Source organism: Ornithorhynchus anatinus, chromosome 13 (genome assembly GCF_004115215.2).
Source record: "Ornithorhynchus anatinus isolate Pmale09 chromosome 13, mOrnAna1.pri.v4, whole genome shotgun sequence".
NCBI lineage: Eukaryota > Metazoa > Chordata > Mammalia > Monotremata > Ornithorhynchidae > Ornithorhynchus > Ornithorhynchus anatinus.
The window spans coordinates 36717813-36738071 of NC_041740.1; the positions used below are offsets into that span (position 1 = coordinate 36717813).

The 20259-nt window shown below is 46.0% G+C and overlaps 1 protein-coding gene across 6 annotated transcripts in view; it reads left to right on the forward strand.

Annotated features, from left to right (window-relative positions):
• Positions 1-19955, forward strand: part of IL2RA (interleukin 2 receptor subunit alpha) — a 45447-nt gene extending 25492 nt beyond the window's left edge. Inside the window, exons 3-8 of one of the 6 annotated variants that reach the window (XM_029078387.2) lie at positions 2721-2810; positions 3376-3573; positions 4561-4656; positions 5389-5508; positions 6018-6084; positions 19644-19955. In XM_029078387.2, coding sequence (XP_028934220.1) covers positions 2721-2810; positions 3376-3573; positions 4561-4656; positions 5389-5508; positions 6018-6084; positions 19644-19701 — 629 coding nt within the window. In that variant the 3' untranslated portion in view covers positions 19702-19955. Of the gene's footprint in view, positions 1-2720; positions 2811-3375; positions 3574-4560; positions 4657-5388; positions 5509-6017; positions 6085-7442; positions 9614-19643 lie in introns of those variants that run through there. The other 5 variants (XM_029078388.2, XM_029078386.2, XM_007656996.4 and 2 more) reach the window with 5 other exon arrangements.
• The last annotated feature ends 304 nt before the right edge of the window (positions 19956-20259 follow it).

A 20259-nucleotide genomic window follows, 5' to 3' on the forward strand; every position in this document is an offset into this window, starting at 1 on the left:
ATGAGAAGAAGAGGTTGGACGTTCTTTTGTGGCGTCAGTCCAAGGCTGATGTTTTCCCAAGCTCTATCTCAGTCTTACTGAACTGTTCCACACATGATTTGATGTTTCTGCAACTTAACGGTATGTAAAGTAGGTATACAGGGAAATGACAATGGATGGTTAGGGACCAAAACAATCTGATAGTGGTGGATAGAGCAATAATATGGGAATTTGTTTAGAAAAATATTCCTCGTGGTGGTGTCTTTGAGATATCTACTCCTTAACCTATTAAAGTAGCCATTGATTCAGTAGGAATGAACACAATTTTCCCCTAACAAGAGGTCCTTCAAGAACACCACCCCTGCCTCATAGACACACTTCTGGTACAAGTGAAATAAGTCAATAACAAATAGATAAATGCAGGACTGCTGAAGTGGCCAACTAATGGCTTGGTTAATTATGCTGTTTATTAAGCCTTTACTATAGGCTGAATACTGTGCAAAGTGCTGAGGTGGATACCTATATCCCAGATCAGACACAACCCCTGTCCCACATGGGACTCACATTCTAGATCGGGGTAAGCAGCATTGTTACTAAAGTAACAGTGGATTGCAAACACCAACAAAAACCAGAGTCAACAGAGTCACAATGTCAAGACAAGTAAAAGAATGGATCTTGGAGTGGAAGTCCTCCCACACTCTCCACTCCTCCAGGTAAACAATCTTTAGATAGCAAAACAACCCTGCCTACCCACACAGTAGGCTAGGCCAAAGAAAATAAACATGAAACACAAAGGCCTGAAGCCTGTAGAAGAAAGATAAGAACCTGGGGCCAAATGAAAAGAGCACTGCGTTGGGAGTCAGGAGACCTGGATTCTAGCCTCAGCTCTGCCACTGGACTGCTGTGTGACCTTGGTCAAGTCACTTACCTCTCTGTGCCTCAGCTTCCTCATCAGTAAAATGAGAATTGAAAAAAAGAAAAACCTGTTCTCCTTTATTAGTTTGTGTAGGAGAGGGACTATGTCTGATCTGATTATCTTGTATCAACACATGTGCTTAGCCCAGTACTTGATAAATACCATTATTATTATTGTTATTATCTTTTAAAATAATAACAATAATAATAAAAAACTAAAAGAATAGAAACAGTAGGTACATTTTATAGAGAGGTACATAAGGGTTAAGTGGTAACTGAAGAGATTTGTATTATCTATCTCAAGAGAAGCAGTATGGCCTAGTGGAAAGAGCAAGGTCCTAGGAGTGAGAGGACCGGGGTTCTAATCCTGGTCCGCCAGCTGCTTGCTATGTGACCTTGGGCAAGGACCTTCACTTCTCTGTGCCTCAGTTTCCTCAACTGTAAAATGCAGACTAAATACCTGTTTCTCCTCTTACTTAGACTGTGAGCCCCGTATGGGACATGGACTGTGTCTGACCTAATTAACTTGTATATACCCTAGAGCTTAAATCCGTTTTTGACACATAGTAAATGCTTAAAAAGTGCATAGCACAGTGCTTGGCATACTAACTAATAAGGGGAGGTTTTGAGGAAATGTGGGTTTTGGTAGACCTTTGAAGGTAAAAAGATTTGTGGATTTTCAAAGCTCATGTAGCAAACTACCCAATCTAGAGGATGCAGAACACTTCTATGCAGTCCTCAAAAGAGTGCAAGCTCTTCAAGGGCAGGGAGCCTGCCTTTTCCTTCCACTTTATGTTCCCAAGGACCTTGGTCGATGCTCTGCACACCATAGGAAATACAGGTAAAAATGATAAATCAACCCCTTCAATCTTCCATTTCTTCTTTTAGCTAGTGTGTACCCTGTGCCTGTAAGAGCAGGCAAAGGTGAAAAAACTGAGGCACAGAAGGGACAGGTCAGGGTCAGAAATCATTCGATCAATCTGTGGGGGAGAGAGGAATGGATTACAATGGAGAGCCACATCCCTGACAATCAATCTATCAATCAATCGATCGATGGTTTTTATCGAGCGCTTTCTGCAAGACTTTAAAGCATTCCATCACCTTGCCGCCTCCTACCTCACCTCGCTACTCTCCTACTCCAATTCAGCCTGCACACTTCACTCCTCTAAGCCAACCTTCTCACTGTACCTCGATCTCATCTATCTTGCCGCTGACCTCTTGCCTATGTGCCGTCTCAGGCCTGGAACACCCTCCTTCTTCATATCCGACAGACAATTAATCTCCCCTCCTTCAAAGCCCATCTCCTCCAAGAGGCCTTTCCTCACTAAGCCCTCTTCTACTCCTTTCTATGTCCCCCTGACTTGCTTCCTTTATTCATCCCTCATCCCAACCTCACAGCACTTATGTATAGATCTGCAATTTTATTTATATTAATGTTTGTCTCCCCCTCTGGACTGTAAGCTCAATGTGGGCAGGGGATGTGTCTGTTATATTGTACTCTCCCTAGCACTTAGTACAGTGCTCTTCACACAGTAACAGTGTGTAAGCATTCAATAACTATGATTGACTGACTACTATGTACTAAGCGCTTGGGAGAGTACAATTTCACAGAGTTGGTAGACAAGTTCCCTGCCCACATTAAGCTTACAGTCTAGTGCAATATCTATCCTGCCTCCTCTGCAATGCATCATAAAACAAGTGCTAGGCAGTTTCTGACTCGCTTAGTGGTAGATGTCAGACCATCCAATGACAAACCCCTCTCACTCGAGCAAGAAAACAAGTGACGCTAAGCCTGCACCCTATTCTAAACTTGGTCTTCTCCACAGTTAATGAAAATGGACTTCCCACTGAACAACCCCCAAGCACACCTCACGAATGGTTGGCTGATGGTGCTAATGACCCACCCAAGCACACAGGTAAGAGACTGCTGGCACAGACTATTCCTCAACCTAGACTCTTTAAACCCCCCAACTAGGACATGGTGGCTTTTTCCTAAAGATGGAAGATTTATATAAAAATAAGCAACAACCAAGAAGCTCTCTGCATCTTCTCCTGCCATAGAGCACATCTCATTTGGCAGCTTTACAGGATAAGCTTGCTGCTTTCTGGCAAAGAGAGCCACAAGGGTCCCACCCGCCTTTCTTGAAGTTGCCTCCCTATTGCTCATGGCAAATAAAAAGTTACACTGGGGAGGGCTGGAGAGAGGGAAAATGAGCAGTACTAGAAGAAGCTAGAAGGGGGGGGATTTGGGGAAATTCAGCTCTGTCATTGGGGCAGAAAACTCTCAGCTCCCAAACCTGCTTTGTAGTTGATCCAATGGACTCTCTAACTGGGCTGCTGATTCCCCACCCATCTGGGGTTTTTGCCTCAGCGCAGCTTGGTCCTAGTCTGTATTTTTGCATTTTCCAAATGTCCTACACCTTCCTCCTGATTTACGGTGACTTGAACCCTCCTGCCCTGCTCCTTACTTTTCTCCCACAGATCACTGCAGGGCACCTCCAGAACAAAAGCATGCCAAACCCTGGGAAAATATGGTCAACTTCTACCCAGGTCAGAAGCTCCAGTACAAATGTAACAAAGATTATAAGTCACAGTCACCACTCCCTGCTGAGAGCATCTGCAAGAGGATCTGTGGAAAGCTGAAATGGACCACGCTCAATTTCAAGTGTATTCATGCCAGTGAGTGCAGGTCATTCCCAGTTATTCACCAACATGGGCCCAGGGAGAGGCTGGATAATGACTACAATGATATTTTAGGATCCCTTCGCTGTCCTTACCAACCTCACCTTTCATCAGAGCAAGGAACCTGCTTCCTTGACTTTGAAAGTCCCCCCTACTGGAGGCACTGAAAAGCATCATCCTTAACAATATCAGATGCACCTAGAGGGTGTGACACATGAGAACTATGTGACACATGACACATGAGAAGCAGCATGGCTCAGTGAGAAGCAGCGTGGCTCAGTGGAAAGAGCACGGGCTTTGGAGTCAGGGCTCATGAGTTCGAATCCCAGCTCTGCCACTTGTCGGCTGTGTGACTGTGGGCAAGTCACTTAACTTCTCTGTGCCTCAATTCCCTCATCTGTAAAATGGGGATTAAGACTGTGAGCCCCACGTGGGACAACCTGATTCCCCTATGTCTACCCCAGCGCTTAGAACAGTGCTCGGCACATAGTAAGCGCTTAACAAATACCAACATTATTATTATTATTATTAACTAAAGGCAGGCAGCCAGAGGGAAAAAGGAAGCGCCAAGGATCTGGATTTATCCATGCAGTGCATTGGGGGAGCTTTGGTTAGGAGTGGGAAGAGGAAAGGGGGAAAGGGGTATCAAGAAAGGGAAACATTTGTTGAGCAGTGTGACCTCAACTAAGGGGACGAATGAACACAGTGCGTGGCTTAGGTGCTTCCACTCTGGCTTTGGATGAGGTGCAGAGTTACTAACAGCCTGCTGAGGAAAGAAGGGGTCAGAGGAATGATTGGAAAAGGGTCAGAGGGCTGCACCGCCAGCTTTAATAGTCCCTTTGGACTCTGATGTTGTTGACTCCCCTAGCTCTACAGTGTTAAAAGAGTCCCCTTGAGCTGGAAGTGGGGTGTCACCCTTTAGCAAGGGAGTTGGATTCAGCTGCTTCCTCTTAGACTCTCTCTCTCTCTCTCTCTCTCTTCCAGATGACTCAGATCCATCCCCTCCCCTGGAGCCGGGAAATGACCACACCACTGAGTATTCAACTGACTGCCCCCTGATAACCACCTCAGGCCCTACAGGTACTGAGACTCCCAGGGGAGAACCGTTCAACTGGGTGAACGATAAAGGGAATGGAGAGGAAGAAGTAGCTCACCCGAGGTCACTCATCAGACCAGTGGCAGGATTAGAACCTGCTCTGCCAGTTTATTCCCTGAATCTCTGGGCCATTCTTTAGCCCACGGGGCCACAGTGATTTCAGACACCTGATTAGACCCACAGGCAGGGCTACTAGGCAAAAAAGGATAATGGATCAGGGTTTGTAGCCCTTGCTTGGAGGGACCCCAGCAGCTATCAGGGACTCCCGTGGCCATCTGGAGAGCATCCCACACCCAGCAAGGACCCGGGGCTAAATTTTGCTTCAGCATTTCCACTTCAGTCCTTGTATGTTACCTAAGCACTTGGGTACTCATACTTCCTTAATAAACCCTGGAGCCCTTATGTAATATCTTTTCACTCTTTTGATTCCTCCTACCTGCAGTCTCTTTAAGTGTCTTTTTTCCCTTCTAAATTGTAAGCTCCTTGAGGGCAACTCTACTGTACTCTGCCAAGTGCTCAATACAGTGCTCTGTACAGAGTAAGTGCTCAATAAATACTATTGATTGACAGATACCAAGAGGCTGGGGGTAGGGGCACAGTCCACAGTGGCCAAGAGGGAATGACTGGGGGGAAGAGGGACTTCAGGTCAGAGGTTTCTGCTACCTTGGGCCCGGTAGAATCCTAACCTGACTGTGACATGGGCTTGTTTTCCACAGATACTGAAAAAATGGCAACTTCCACAGTCCCGGTCACCAAACCCACAAGTACCACAAATATTTTGGTGTTTTTTTCCACCCTAGAACACCAGATAGCGGGTATGCCTGGCTCTCCCCTCGGTAGGCATCTGTTTTCCTCTCTCATCGGCCCAGGAGTCAGCCCAGGACGGCGACACTGTAACCAATGAAGGACCTTTCATTCCCCGCTCCTTCTGGGGAAGGGCTGGATGGATCAGGGAAAGAGTAAACTGAAGGAATAATGAATACAGTCAGTTCCAAGTATATAAAACAAATCAATGAAGGAATCATTCTTAGAATGTTCTCGTTCTAATATTCAGGGGTGGGTTAATTAAGAAACTACTGAGGGGAAACAGATGTGCTCACACAACTGCACAGGCCAAAGCAGCTCTCAGTGTTGAGGCTCTGTGATCTCTTCCCATCCACCCTTCCTCCTGGCTCCACCTTAGTTCCAGCCCCCAGGTTCAGGGCAACATGTGGGTAATTTCGGTCCATTCCACCTCTTCCCTCAGGCCTCCTGGAAGGGGTGGGAGTGCCAGTGGGGGGGAAGGAGGGAATGGGGGAAATGCTCCAATATACTAAGATCTTCCAAGTTTATATTTCCTTGGCAGTTGCTGTCTGTGCTTGTATGCTCATCATGGTCATCTTCCTAGGATGGATCACATGGAGAAGATGGGGGTAAGTTATGTAGCCTCAGGCCACCTAGCCTTCCTCCCTCTTGGATTGTGAGCACTGGGTAGGGCAGGGACTGTACCTGATTTGATAATCTTGTATCTACCCCTGCACTTAGCACATAGTAAGCATTATTTCATCGTCATGCCTATAATTTTTCCATCAGAACAAATTGAGTAAAGCTGGCTCTCCCTTGCCAAGGAACTTGACCACAAGCAGGAATATTCTCAGAGCTGCTAGAGGAAAGTGTGAATGGAAGGGGAGAAAAGGAGACCAGGTGGGAAATCATGGAGGAAACTGACGATTCTGTCAACATGTCTAGACACACAGATGGAAGCTTCTAGAACAAGTGAGCCGCTAGCTCCTCAAGAGAATCCTTGCGGGGGCAAAGCTATTTACAGAACATGCCAATTATTCACCTGATGACCACCACTGGAGTACAGCCAGTTCCAAGGGAGGAACTGGGCAAAGAGGTGGAGCTACAGAAGCAACACAAAACTCCAGAGAGGGAACGGACAAGGGGCAACCAGATGGGAAGTAAGGTCCATCTCTGTTCAGCTTCCAGAACGGAAAGAGATTAACCCCTAAACTGAAGCCAGAGGGAACCATGGTTGGGAATAGATAGTTCACCTTCTTGGCCGGTACAACTCCCTCCAACAGACATTCTGCTGTGAAACATGGAAAAATGGCCAGGCCTAAGACTGGGCTGGTAGGACCAGAGCAGACCTCCCATTACGGTACTGGGATTAATGAGTGACCCCTCCCCAAACGAAGTGCCTACACCTCCCCACTACCACTTGTACCAAGCCCTGTTTGCACAGCAGCTTGGGGTTGAGCTCCTTTGGTGGGGGAAATTTGGACTTAAGTGATCCAGCCCTTCTACCTCAGAAACACCAGGAGATAAGGGAAAAATACAGGCAATCTATGACACACATCCTCCCGCCCCTCCCCAGGCAAATGCCAAAATGAGTCCTATGGTGGTAGCCCAACCTTGCCTCCTCCCACAATGGCCCGGTCCTAACCCCAGATCCTGATAGAAGGACCTACGTGTAGTTGATTTTGCCAGAGTCCTTCAGGGAAGCACTAAATCCAAGGAGTGGATGAAGTAGGCAGCTTTAGTCTCTGAGGTCCCGAATGCTGGCAGTCAGACATCAGCAGTGTCCCATCTCTGGATGGATGTCTTCGAGCTAGAAAGAAGCAGGCATGTGGAACGGTAATAGAGGTTTGAGGTCAGCACAGTAACGGTGGAAATCAAAGTCTGGTCCCATAGGACCAGGACTGAGGGAGAAGGGGGAGGGAAAGCACTTTTCTCATGGCAGGTTTGGATTCTGAAGAACAGCAACGTATTTGGTGTGTTTCTGCAGGAAGAGGAGTGGATCTGGGAAAAGCAAACCTGGTAAAGGGAAGCTGGGAAGTGCCAGCAAGAATGGTCCAGGAATCTCGGAGTATGAGGAGCAAACGCGGAAGCTAAAGCTTCACCCGTGACAGTCACAGCAGCATCTACTGCCGAGGCCTGTAGCTCTCAGCTGCAGCTTCCAAATTGGGGTCAGGATCCCTTTGGGGGACGGAGGGAGAGTTCTTCCAGGTCCAAAGAGGCCAGAGACACAAACAGCATTTTTCTCTTTTCCTAGCCACAGTCAAAAATGTCCCTTCCTCTCATCCCCCATCATCACCTCATCCCCTTGCTCCTCGCCAACCCTGTCTGCTCTTCTTCCCCAAATGACACAAAAGACAGCTGATACTATGCTCTCCTCAGAAGCCACACTTATTTCAGGGACAGAGGAAGGTATAAGAGATCATGAGAACCCTTGGGGGCTGAAAAAATATGAGAACCACTGGTTTAACTGAATTGCAGGAGTCGCCCTTTAGCTCCGTGTTTCAAAGTTGCATCAAAAGCAAGGAAGGAGCACTGAAAGCAAGGAAGTTGGGAAACTCATTTTCAGGCCTGCCAGACAGAAACAGCAGCTTACTCCACCCACTGCTAACGACCACAAAGGTCGTGGGTGCCCAAGCTATCACAACCTTTGTGGGTGAAGACGCCAGAGATTGCGTATTTGAGTAGGAGGAGAAAGGCAAGCTGGGAAGCCTTGGGCCTGGGAAGCAGCCTTCAACAAACAGCTGCTTTGCCCTACCTCTACCAGTCCCAGCCCCTGCCTGAGTCACAGCATTGGCAGGAAGAAGCATGATATGACAGCGATGTCTGTCAGTTTCTAAATTACATGAGAGGAGACTTTAAGTGAGTTGGAAATTCCAATCCCGGATTTGGCTCCATAAGGGATAAGACCAGTTAAAAAAGCCACTTGGTCAACAGCTTTTAATTTCTTATGCTTCTCTTCTCTCTACCTGTCAGCAACATCCAGCACTAAATATGAGGACCCCTGCCCCCAACCCAGCTTCAGCTCCAAAAGCAGTGCCTACTGCTTCCATCCACTCCTCTGATCTTAAACACTGAGGTTTGGGGATCAAATTGTTTCTTTCGACCACCCATTCCTGCCTTCGAATTCCCCTTGTTTTCACCCCTTTGAGCTGGCCCCTGCTTTTGGAAATATTATTACCATACCTCTTTCTTTATCCAATTCTTGATCCCAGGATTATCCCAGGTTCCTTCCACCCGCTTGATGTCATCTACCCCGGAATCATTTCACTGTATGTTCATTTTTCCCCCAGTAAGGGAGAAGGAAATGAAATGCTAATTAACTAAAGGTAATTAGCAACCCTAGTAAAAGATTTGTTAGGAGAAGAGGGGTTTTTTTTGACTATTGGTGGAATATCCAATCTACCTCTGTCCCCTGGTTCCTGGAATAAACTAGAGTTGGCCAGTGTGCTTCATTGGATCTTTGGGGTCAAATTGCACCAGTGAGCTTTCTTGAGAAATAAAAACTTCATCACCATGGATAGCCCTCTAACCCCTGCCAAACCAAAAATGGAACCACTTCCTCTGGGCTCCAGGACAGTAGATTCAAGATCAGAACTCTTCTCATCCTGGTATCACAGCACGTGTGAGGGTTGGGTCTGGAAATGACGTCCAGTCCCAGGGGCTCTTGGGATTTGGCATTCTCGATCTGGTGCGTGCTTATTTGAAATGACCTACTCTCTCAGTGTGCATGATCCAAGCCCTGGATAGGAAAATCTGGGCAATTCCAGAGCCACTCCAAGTTCCCAGCTGCTCTGAAAATACCTGGACTTCTACAGGCAGAATTACATGGGCATAACTGGCCACCTAGAACCTCAGATGTTCCATCAGAGGGCCTGGCACAGTCACCCCAGCTGCCCCTTTGGCAGTTCTGCCCATTATGAGAAAAACAGAGACATGTCCATCTGCCCTCAGAGAGGAAGGGGGTCGGGGGAGGAAGAGAAATGCTGGAATAGAAAGTGACATGATTGGAAAATACAAGTGATACACTCTGGGTCCAAGGGAAAATTTTCCATTTTCCACCTTAATTTGAAAGTAGTGAACAAACATTTGAGTTCCCATGGGGGCCCAGTGCTGGGCTAAGGTCTTGACTCCAAAGATTCAATAAAAGACAGTTTCTGACCCTTCAGAGTTTTATTTCTAAACAGACACACCACTGCAGACATATCCAAGAGCCAAAATACAAAAATAAACAAAGTAATAGCACAGGCACTTATAATCTGGTGCTACAGTTAGCTGAAAGAAACTTTAAAATATACAAGCTAAAATTCTATTGTAAATATAATGTTCTATTGTTCCGACTGGTTCTTTTTTCTCTTTCTTCCTCCAAATGGTGGGCCTCCCAGAGAAAGCTGTATTTTTGGAGAGGGTTTTTCTGATGGAAAATTCCTCTGTGACCTGGCTGCCCAGAGCGAGTCACATCAACTTCATCAGTCATATTTATTGCGGTTGTATAATGGTTTAACAGTATTTTAGACTCTTGGGAATTCACAAAGAACACTGAACAATGGAGAGTCCCTTGAAGGCTCTCAGACACCTTCCTTCCGTAAGAAGTAGCGTGGCCTAGTGGAAAGAGCCCGGATCTGGGAGTCGGAGATCTGAGTTCTAATTTCAGATCTGCCCATTGCCTGCTCTGTGACCTTGGGCTAGTCATTTAACTCTCTGTGCCTCAATTTCCTCAACTGTAAAAATGGGGATTAAATCCTACTCTCTTCTATTTACACTGTGAGCCCCATGTGGGACCAGAGGTGTGTGCAACTTGATTATTTGTATAACTCTAGTTCTTAGAACGGTGCTTGACACAGTAAGTACTTAACAAATACAATAATAATAATAATAATAACCCTCCCACTGCCACTAAGTGTCAAATTCTCACCCAGGGGCTGATTGGTTTGGCTGGAGGAAGTGCACAAAAGGGAGATGCTGGTGCGAAGGAGAAGGCAGATGAGCTGGTGAAAGAAACCAGGGAGAAGGCCCGTGCCCTCTCACAGGCTCATGGAGTTCAGGATCTCCAAGGCAAAGAGAAGCACTGTGGCCTAGTGTATAGATCACGGACGTGGGAGTCAGAAGGACCTGGGTTCTAATTCCAGCTCTGCCACTTGTCTGCTGAGTGACCTTGGGCAAGTCACTTAACTTCTCTGGGCATCAGTTACCTCTTCCGTGAAATGGGGATTAAGTCTGTGAGCCAGACACAATGAGGGATTGTGTCCAATCTGATTAACTTGTATCTACTCCGACACTTAGTACAGTGCCTGGATCATAATAAGCACTTAACAAATACTATTTTTAAAAAAGGCAGCCTTTCCACTTTGGATCCTGGAGAGTGGCAGGGGATGTTAACCACCTGTCAAGCAGCAACAGATATCTATCAGGCATGGACACAGATCAGTCGAGTGGCCTGAGGAAGAACCTATTTATGCAATCCAAATACCACTTCATTTAGGCCCAAGCTAACGGTTGCAGCCAGTTCATTTCTCAGTTCATCCATTTCATTGTCATCCCCAGACTGTTTGGATATCTCAAAAGTGGCATGTATGTCCTAATAATAATACTATATGTGGTATTTGTTAAGTCCTTACTATGTGCCAAGGACTGTACTAAACCTTGAGGTATACGTAAGATAATTAGGTTGGACTCTGCCCCTGTCTTGCCCCCAGCTCACAGTCTAAGTAGGAGGGATGATAGGTATTTAATCCTTATTTTACCAATGAGGGAATGGAGGCACAGAAAGGTTAAATGATTTGCCCAAGGTCACACAGCAGACATGTGCCAGATCTGAGATTAGAACCCAGGTCCTTCTGACTCCCAAGCCCGTGATCTATCCACTAGGCCATGCTGTTTCACGCAGAAGGCACTCAGGGTTGCCTTTAGAGACTAGGCATGATCCCTCCCCTCAAAGAGCTCTCACTCAATAGAGATGAAGTCTTTCCCAACAGTTCCCACCCCTTTGGCTTTTTATCCCCAAACTTTGAGCTCATTCAGCCCTTTTGACTAAATGTTAAGAGGCCCCTGTGGGGAGAGAGGAAACAGAGGGTGCTAAAGGGGAGGAGTGGGGGAAGAGAAAGTGCTGGGGAGAGGCCTTGTGCTCTCTGGGCAAGAAGGCGGTTGGCAGGAAGACAGACCAGACCACAACACCTGTGAAGAAGTAGCTTGACATAATCAAATTCCGAACAAGGGTGAGTTGAGAGGTGGCAGTTATGGAATGGTTGAATGGGAGGAATGGGATTGGCACCCTCTAAACCTCTCTGCTGGAACGGGGGTAGTTTCACAGGCAATATTCTTGCTCTCCCTGCCTCGGGTCCCAATTGGTTCCATTGCTCTGGGAGAGAGTGCAGAGACAGGGGGTGAGGATGTGGGACCATCGCAAGAAAAAGTGCAGATGGGGGTGTCGGGGAGGGCTTGGGTGGGGAAAAGGTGCTTTTCCATTCTCGTCAGTGTCCCCAGCACTCATCACTGCCCAGCTGGGGCTGACTAATGGTCAAGCACACACACACGCGCACACACACACACACATAAAATAATAAAATAATAATAATTATGAGATTTGTTGAGGGCTATTTGCCAAGCACTGTTCCAAGCACTGGGGTAGATACCAGGTAATCAGTTTGTGTCATGTGGGGTTTACAGTATTAATCCCCATTTTACAGATGAGGTAAAGGAGGCACAGAGAAGTTAACTGACTTGTCCAAGGTCACAAAGCAGACAGGTGGCAGAGCCGGGATTAGAATTCACATCCTCTGGCTCCCAAACCTGTGCTCCTTCCAGTAGGCCATGTACAGCCTAATTTCAGGGACCAAAGTTAATCTCACTTAGAACTGGAGAGGGTGGCAGAGAAAGAGAAGCTAGTAACCCCAAGATGGAACGGTGTTGGATAGGCGGTTCAATCAGGTGTATTTAATGAGTGCTTACTCTGTGCAGAGTAGGCTATTCCCTAGGCCACACCCTTCATCACACACAAAGGAATTCTGCTTCCAACCCTTGTCATGCCCAGCTGTGCTCTGGTGACTCCCCCAACCTCACAAAGCCATATCCCCTTACTCATTCTGAAGGCCACTGGTCAGTAGCACTGAAAATCACAATTTCCTCCTCTTCCATTGGGAGACAAAGCCCCAGGTCCCTCCCTTCCAAGAATTCTCCTCTTGGACACCTGTGCAAGTCTTTCTGGCTGATTAAGCAGGGAGACCACCATCTCCCTGCAGAACCTTGAAACCCTGCCTTGACAACCACCTCAGCCTCCTTGTTGACCTCCATGCCTCCTTTCTATCCCCACTCCAGTGCTTAACTTCACTCTGCTACCCGGATCCTCTTTCTAAAAAAATGTTCAGCCCATTTCTCAAGAACTTCCAGTGGTTGCCAAACCACCTCTGCATCATCAATCAGAAGCTCCTTAACGTTGGCTTTAAACTACTCGATCACCTTGCCACCTTCTAGCCTCTGTCTTGTGGTATTTGTTAAGTGCTTACTATATGCCAGGTACTGTATTAAGCGCTAGGGTATATACAAGATAGTCAGGTTGGACACAGTCCATGTCTGACATGGGACTCACATTCTTAATCCCCATTTTACAGATGAGGGGACTGAGGCACACAGAAGTTAACTCACTTGCCCAAGGTCACTTAGCAGATACGTGGCAGGACCAGGATTAGAACCCATGTCCTTCTGACTCCCAGGCCCGTGCTCTATCCACTAGGTGACACTGCTTACCTTGTTGATTTCCTACTGGAATCCAGCACATTCGCTTCACTCCTCTAACACCAACCTACTTATTCTGCTTCAATCTCAACTAACTCACCGCTGATTCATTGCCCACGTTCTGCCTCTAGCCTAGGACTCCTTCCCACTTCACATCTGACAGACCATCACTCTTTCCACCTTCAAAGCCTTACTGAAAATACATCTCCTCCAAAAGGCTTTTCCTAACTAAGCTCTCAAGTCCCCTATTTCCTCTTCCTTTTATGTCACCCTTGCATTGGATTTGTAGCCTATTCTCCCCACAGCACTAATGTACGTATCTGTAATTTATTATAGTGTCTATCTCCCTCTCTAGACTGTAAACTCCTTGTGGGCAGGGAACGTGTCTGCCAATTCTGTTATATTGTACTCTCCTAAGTGTTAGGTGCAGTACTCTGCACACAGTAAACACTCATTAAATACACCTGATTGAGCCACCAGCACCGTTCCATCTTGGGGTTACTAGCTTCTCTTTCTCTGCTACCGTCTCCAGTTCTAAATGAGATTAATTTAGGTCCCTGAAATTAGGCAAACTGCTAAATTAAAGGGGAAGAAACTTCACCCTAACTCAAGCACCTGTCCTCTGTTGTCAGATTCAGCTACCCCATCCCCAGTAACTCGACTATGAACTTGCTGTGGGTAGGGACTATCTCTCTTTATTGCTGTATTGTTCCTTCCCAAGTGCTTAGTACAGTGTTCTGCACACAGGAAGCATCAATAAATACGACTGAATAAATGAATGATTGAAAGATTGAAAGATTGAAAGAGGAATTGATGCAAGGAATTCACCAAGAACAGGCTGGAAAATTTCCTTGTTTCTTTCCGTAAGGTTAAGTTAAAAGGTTCAAGTTCTGGGATGCTGATCCAGAGGTTAAGGACATAAGTTAAAAAGAAGCATTTTCAGCGCAGATCTAGATTCTGGTGAAATGTCACAGCTATTACAGTTCTTTGCTTTATCACAGGGACAGAGACAAATTTGGAAATCTGAACACAGTTCTCCCTGACCCAAACCCTCTGGGACAGAGAGCAAAAGTCAAATTTCTAATCCAACTCTGTTATGCTCTTCCAGGCACTTAGTACAGAGCTTTGCACAAAGTAAGCTCTCAATAATTGCGATGGAGTGATATATGTATATTTAGATATATATCTATACATATCTATAAATACTAACCCAGCGATTAGAACGGTGCTTGGCACATAGTAAGCGCTTAACAAATACCATAATTATTAATTCATTCAATCATAATTATTACATATAAGTAGAGTTGCCCTTCATATTCATCTTCTCAGTGCCTCAGTTTCCTCATCTGTAAATTTGAAATTAAATTCTTGTTCTCCCCATTAGACTGTGAGCAACATGTGAGATAGGGACTGTGTCTAATCTGATTATCTTGAATTTATCCCAGCTTCTTGCACAGTGCTTGGCACATAGCAAGTGTTTAACACATATCTCAATTATTATTGTCATTATTAATATACTTATTGAGTTGGTGCATGGGTGAAAAGGCCAGTGGTACATTGGATACTAAATTCCTGTTGGCACATGTGGGCAAAACTACTTTCATCAGGAAGGATGGGAAGGCCAGGAAGTCATGGTGATGTTGACTCAACTCCCCCCAGAATGTACAGCAAGGACCCGGAATTGTTACCCACGGCCGGGGGGACGGACACTCAATGGGTCAGTTCACGGGTGGAGGGTCGGTCACCTTTTCCTCTACCAGGTCTTTCCTCCCCACTCCCAATTCTAAAGGCAAGCCTCTGGCTAATGGCTACCTGCCCTCCACTCTGACTGAACTTGAAAGGCTAATCCATCTCCAGCATGGTCAGGCTGCTTATGGGTAATGTCCGAAAGCTGTCATTCTGTGGGTGACAAATTGTCTTTCCTCCAGCCCCCACTTTCTCTGATGTCCCTTTTCTGACAACTGTCCCTATTGACACTTGAGTGGCCCCTCCACAGTTCCAAGCGAGGCACTTAAGGGAGACACGTGAACTCTATATTAATAACTTTCTCCCCCTCTAGCCTGGAAGCTCATTGTGGGCAGGTAATGTGTCTGTTTTACTGTTATATTGTACTGTATATTGTACAGTAAGTGCTCAATAAATACGATTGACTGACTGACAACTCTCCCAGACCTCCTTGATGCTACTTTTTCAATTATGGTTTCAAGTATCTAAATCACACCAGTGTGCGAGAATGATAGGCTTTTCCACACTTTGGAATTCTCGATCTATCAATCACTGGTATCTATTGAGTGCTTACTGAGTGTACAGCATTGTGGTAAGCACTTGGAAGAGTATAACATACCAGAGTTAGTTGACATGTTCCCGATTCTTATTAGGTCACTTGAAAATTATTTTTTGTTCTTACAGTGTTCCTCTAGGGAGAGATGCTTAGAGATGGATAGACCTGTCAAGCCTTTTAGAGCAGATGGTGGCTGGGTGGGATCTTTGGGGTTTAGAGCAAATCCCAGGAAAGCCAAAAATGAGAGGAAATTATTGTCAGTGGATATCCAGATGGGAGCCTTGTGAGACTTAATTTGTGCTAGAAACATTTGGCAGAATTACCACAAACACAGTATTAGGGCTCCTCCTATTATTATTATTAGCAGTAATAATAATAGTAGTGGTTGTTAAGCACTTAATATGTGCCAAGCACTGTTCTAAACACTGGGGTAAATACAAGTTAATCAGGTTGGACATAGCCCCTGTACCACATGGGGCTCACACTCTTAAACCCCTTTTTACAGATGAAGTAACTGAGGCCCAGAGAGTAAAGTGACTTTCCCAAAGTCACACAGCAGACTTGTGGTAGAGCCGGGACTAGGATGCAGGTTCTTCTGACTTCCAGGCCTGTGTTCTACCCCTAAACCATGATGCTTCTCAACCATGGGCCTGAAGCCCTCTGACTCTTTGGGAGTAGGCTAGTCTCCCCAGTATCCTAACATTAAAAACAGTGACTCACCCAGGGGAGTAAAGGTTTAAGTAGAGCGAGTGACAAAGAAGGCCAACTCCCTACATTACACATTAATTGCACATTACATTAGAGAAGTAGCATAGCCTAGTAGATACAGCACAGGCCTGGGAGTCAGAAGGACCTGGTTCTAATCCAGGCTCTGCCACTTGTCCGCTGTGTGACTTTGGACAAGTTATTGAATTTTCTGTGCCTCAGTTACCCCATCTGTAAAATGGGGATTAAAATGGGGATTAAGACTGTGAGTCCCATGTGGGACAGGGACTCTGTCCAGTTCTATTTGCTTGTATCCACCCCTGTGCTTAGTAGAATGCCTGGCACATAATAAGTGCTTAAGAAATACTATTATTATTATCATTGTTATTGTTGGCCCAGCAGAGAGAACACTGCCCTGGGAATCAGGAGGGATGTGATTTTAATAAGGCTTTGAAGGTGGGGTCTGTCAGATAAAAAGGGAGGGAGTTCCAGGACAGAGGGACTTGTCCCTGACTTTTCCTTCCTCTGGAACTTCCTTTGGCTACCGTCTGGGTTTACTCACTGAACAGCCGACTAACAGGAACACAAACTGGAAGAGAGGATGGGAGAGAGGGTGAAAATGCCCTTCAGGATTCTGCTACTTGTTTTTGTTGTTTTCAACCCACTATCACCAACTGTCTCTTTCTTCCTATCCTTACTTCTCCTCCTACCTAGACTGAGAGGCCCAAATGTGGGTGATCTGTTCTTTTTGTATCTACCCCAGTGATTGGCACATAGTAAGCGCTTCATAAATTCCATAACTACCTAACCTGGCTGAGAGGAGGGTCCAGTAAGATTTAAATCTTTCGGAGCCATGAGAGGGAAAGGGCTGTACCCCGAGCGGGCTCTCAAAGGGTACTGGTTCACTTGGAGAAGCAGCATGGCCTTATGGAAAAAGCCAGGGTCTGGGAGTCAGAATGACCTGGGTTCATATCACGGTCCTGCCACTTGTCTGCTGTATGACCTTGGCAAGTCACTTTACTTCTCTGTGTCTCAGTTACCTCATCTGTGAAATGGGGATAAAGACCACGAGCCCCACATGGGATATGGACTGTGTCCAATCTGATTAGCTTGGATCTACCCCAAATAACAAATTTTAAAATACCATAAAAAGCAAACCAACTTCTGGACTGAAATGTGGGGGGCGGTCAAAGGAAGGGGGAAAAGAGAAAAAGAAAGGACAAGTGAAGGGCTGTGTTTGCATGGGGTGGGTGCAGTTTCGAAGGAGAAAAATCCACTTCTGACTGACTGCATAGGAGAAATCTAATGTGAGGAGCCAAGTCGATGGTGAAAGAGTTTGCCTCTGCAGACAAATCTAATGCTTTGGCGTCCAAGCCATCCCTACTCCCACTTTCAGTTCTGCCTAGGATCTCTGACATCAGCACAACAGCCAGATTGAAAGATTCAATTTCACGCTCTTCTACCTCCCCTCCCCAAGTCCTGTCCCATTACTCCCCGCTGCTGCCCTATAAAGCTCAGAAAAATTCCAGGGCCCTGGCAAATGGAAAATACAACGTTTAGGGAAAAAGTAGCTCTGACATGGGCTCCCTCAACTGCCCAGGGGTTTGTCTCCTTAAGGAGTAAGGAGACTGGATGGAGTTTGAGGAGAACAGATAGGGATGCTTCTGTCCTATGAGGCCTAGAGGAAGGATACTGGGCTTGGGAGTCAGGACACCTGTATTCTAACCCCAACTCTGCTTCTTGCCTGCTGCGTGGCCTTGGGGAAAGTCATTTAACTTCTCCCTCCTACTTAGACTGTGAGCCTCATATGGGACAGGGACGTGGCCCAGCACCTTGTTCAGTGCCTGACCCGCAGTAAGTACTTAACAAATACATTGTTAATATTGTTAGGATCGTTATTAAATAACCCTGTACTTCCAGTGCCACAGCCTCTGCTAGATCTAGGTAAGGGGCATAATTAATATGGCGTTAGTGAAGTAGTCTCCTCTCTTCCTGCCCATCTCCACGTCGAGGCTTCCCTCTTTCACACTTTTCCCCACCCACCCCCAGCCCCATCCCATTCCTTGCCTGCTCCCCTCAACAACTCTGAAGTAACAAAAGTCTGAGCAAACTGATCACATTACATAAAGTCCTGCCATTCCCTTCTATGCCCAAAATGGAACATTGGCACATGTCTGTGGGGGTTTTCCAAGCTGCCACTACCCAATCTTCTCTGGGGAAGGAAGATTGAAACAAGGCACTGAGGATTAATTTTTTATTCAGCTATTTCACATAACATTTGCACTACATCCAGCTATATCACCTTTCTTCCTCCTGCTCCCTCCATTTGTAAATAAATTTTGTCCATTTCCCCCATTAGACTGTAAACTCCCAGAAGGGAGGGAATATTGGACTAGAAGGGAGGGAGTGTTGGACTCCCTCAAGTGCATAATATAGTGCTTAGCAGTCAGTAGATGCTCAGTAAATATTATTGATAGATGGATCAACGATTGGCTGGTTGAGGCTGCCTAGCTTCGGGAAGGAGGATTTCCAATCAACTGAGTGCTTACTGTGTGCTAGGCACTATACTAAGCACTTGGAAGAATACAATACAATAGAGTTGGTAAAACAGGATCCCTGCCCACAAAGAGCTTCCAGTCTACAGTTCCCATGTGCTTACTATGTACCAGGCACTGTTCTAAGTGCTGGGGTAGATACAAGTTAGTCAGGTTGGACACAGTCCCTGTCCTACATGGGGAACACACTCTTCTCCCCACTTTATGGATCCCCATCTTCTGTGGGACCTTGGGCAAGTCACTTAACTTTCTCTGTGCCTCAGTTCTCTCATCTGTAAAATGGGATTAAAACTGTGAGCCTCATGGGGGACATGGACTGTGTCCAATCTGATTACTCTGTATCTAGCACAGCTCTTAGAACAGTGCCTGGTACATAGTAGGGGATTCACAAATACCATAAAAAAAAGAACTACCTTCTAAACTCCCAGAAAAGCAACCTGATACAGCCTTGGCTGAATCTTCTGCCCTCTAAAACTGAGTCTGAGTAGTCAAAGGAAAATTAAGGGTCCGAAAGGAAAATTAGCTCCCGCACTTGAGCGAGATTCATGACTCTATTGTGGGCCCCACTGTGGTCCGTTACAAATTCCCCTTTCATTGGAAAGCCCCCTTCTGAACATTTGTATCATTAAGAAATTTTGGGGGGGTTTGGATTCTTTCCCAAACTACCTTGGTTTTGTCCTATGCAAGCACCCATGGAGACTGAGTGAGAAATATTCTCACTCACTTCAGACTCTGGCTGAAAGAAACTTCCTCCGCCATAAAACTCCTTGTGGGCAAAGATAGTGTCTACCAGCTCTATTGTATCATTTTCTCCTGACCACATAGTGCAGTGCTCTGCACATAGTAAAGCACTCAGTAAATACCACCGATTGATTCAAAAGGCCAGTGTTCACACTGGTGTTTTCATCTTTCTTTACAGAGTACCTCTTCTCAAGAGCAACTTTCAGAGTTCCACAAGGACAGTACAGGAGACCTAGCTGTGGAGACGGAGAGATGATCCTCTAAGGAGCGCACCATGGAGCAGAGGTCCTAATCACCAGGAAGGCATGAAACAGGCTGTTCAACTATCTTCCACCCCACAACTGTAAGAGTCAAACCGGGCTCCTCAAACCGGGCTCCTCAAACCGGGCTCCTCTGTTGAAGCCCGGTTACATTATTACAGATAATAATTATATAAATTACAGATTACATACATATCTGTAATTTATTTGAAACGATGTCTGTTTCTCCTCCTTCAGACTGTAATCTTATTGTGGGTGGGGAATGCGTCTGTTTACTGTTGTAATGTACTCGCCCAAGTGCTTAGTTCAATGATCTGCACACAATAAGCACTCAATAAATGATTTAATGAATGAATGAGAGTGAAAGAGTTTCATCTGAAGACCTGAGGAAGAAAGGGGGACAGAGAGGGGGAAGGAGACTGGGTGGTAAAAGGTTGGATGGCGATCTTCCAGAATGATATTGTTGTCTTAAGTGTTCCTGCAACAGGACATAATTCCAAACTGTGGGTACGGTCTTGGTTCCAGCAGAAGCAT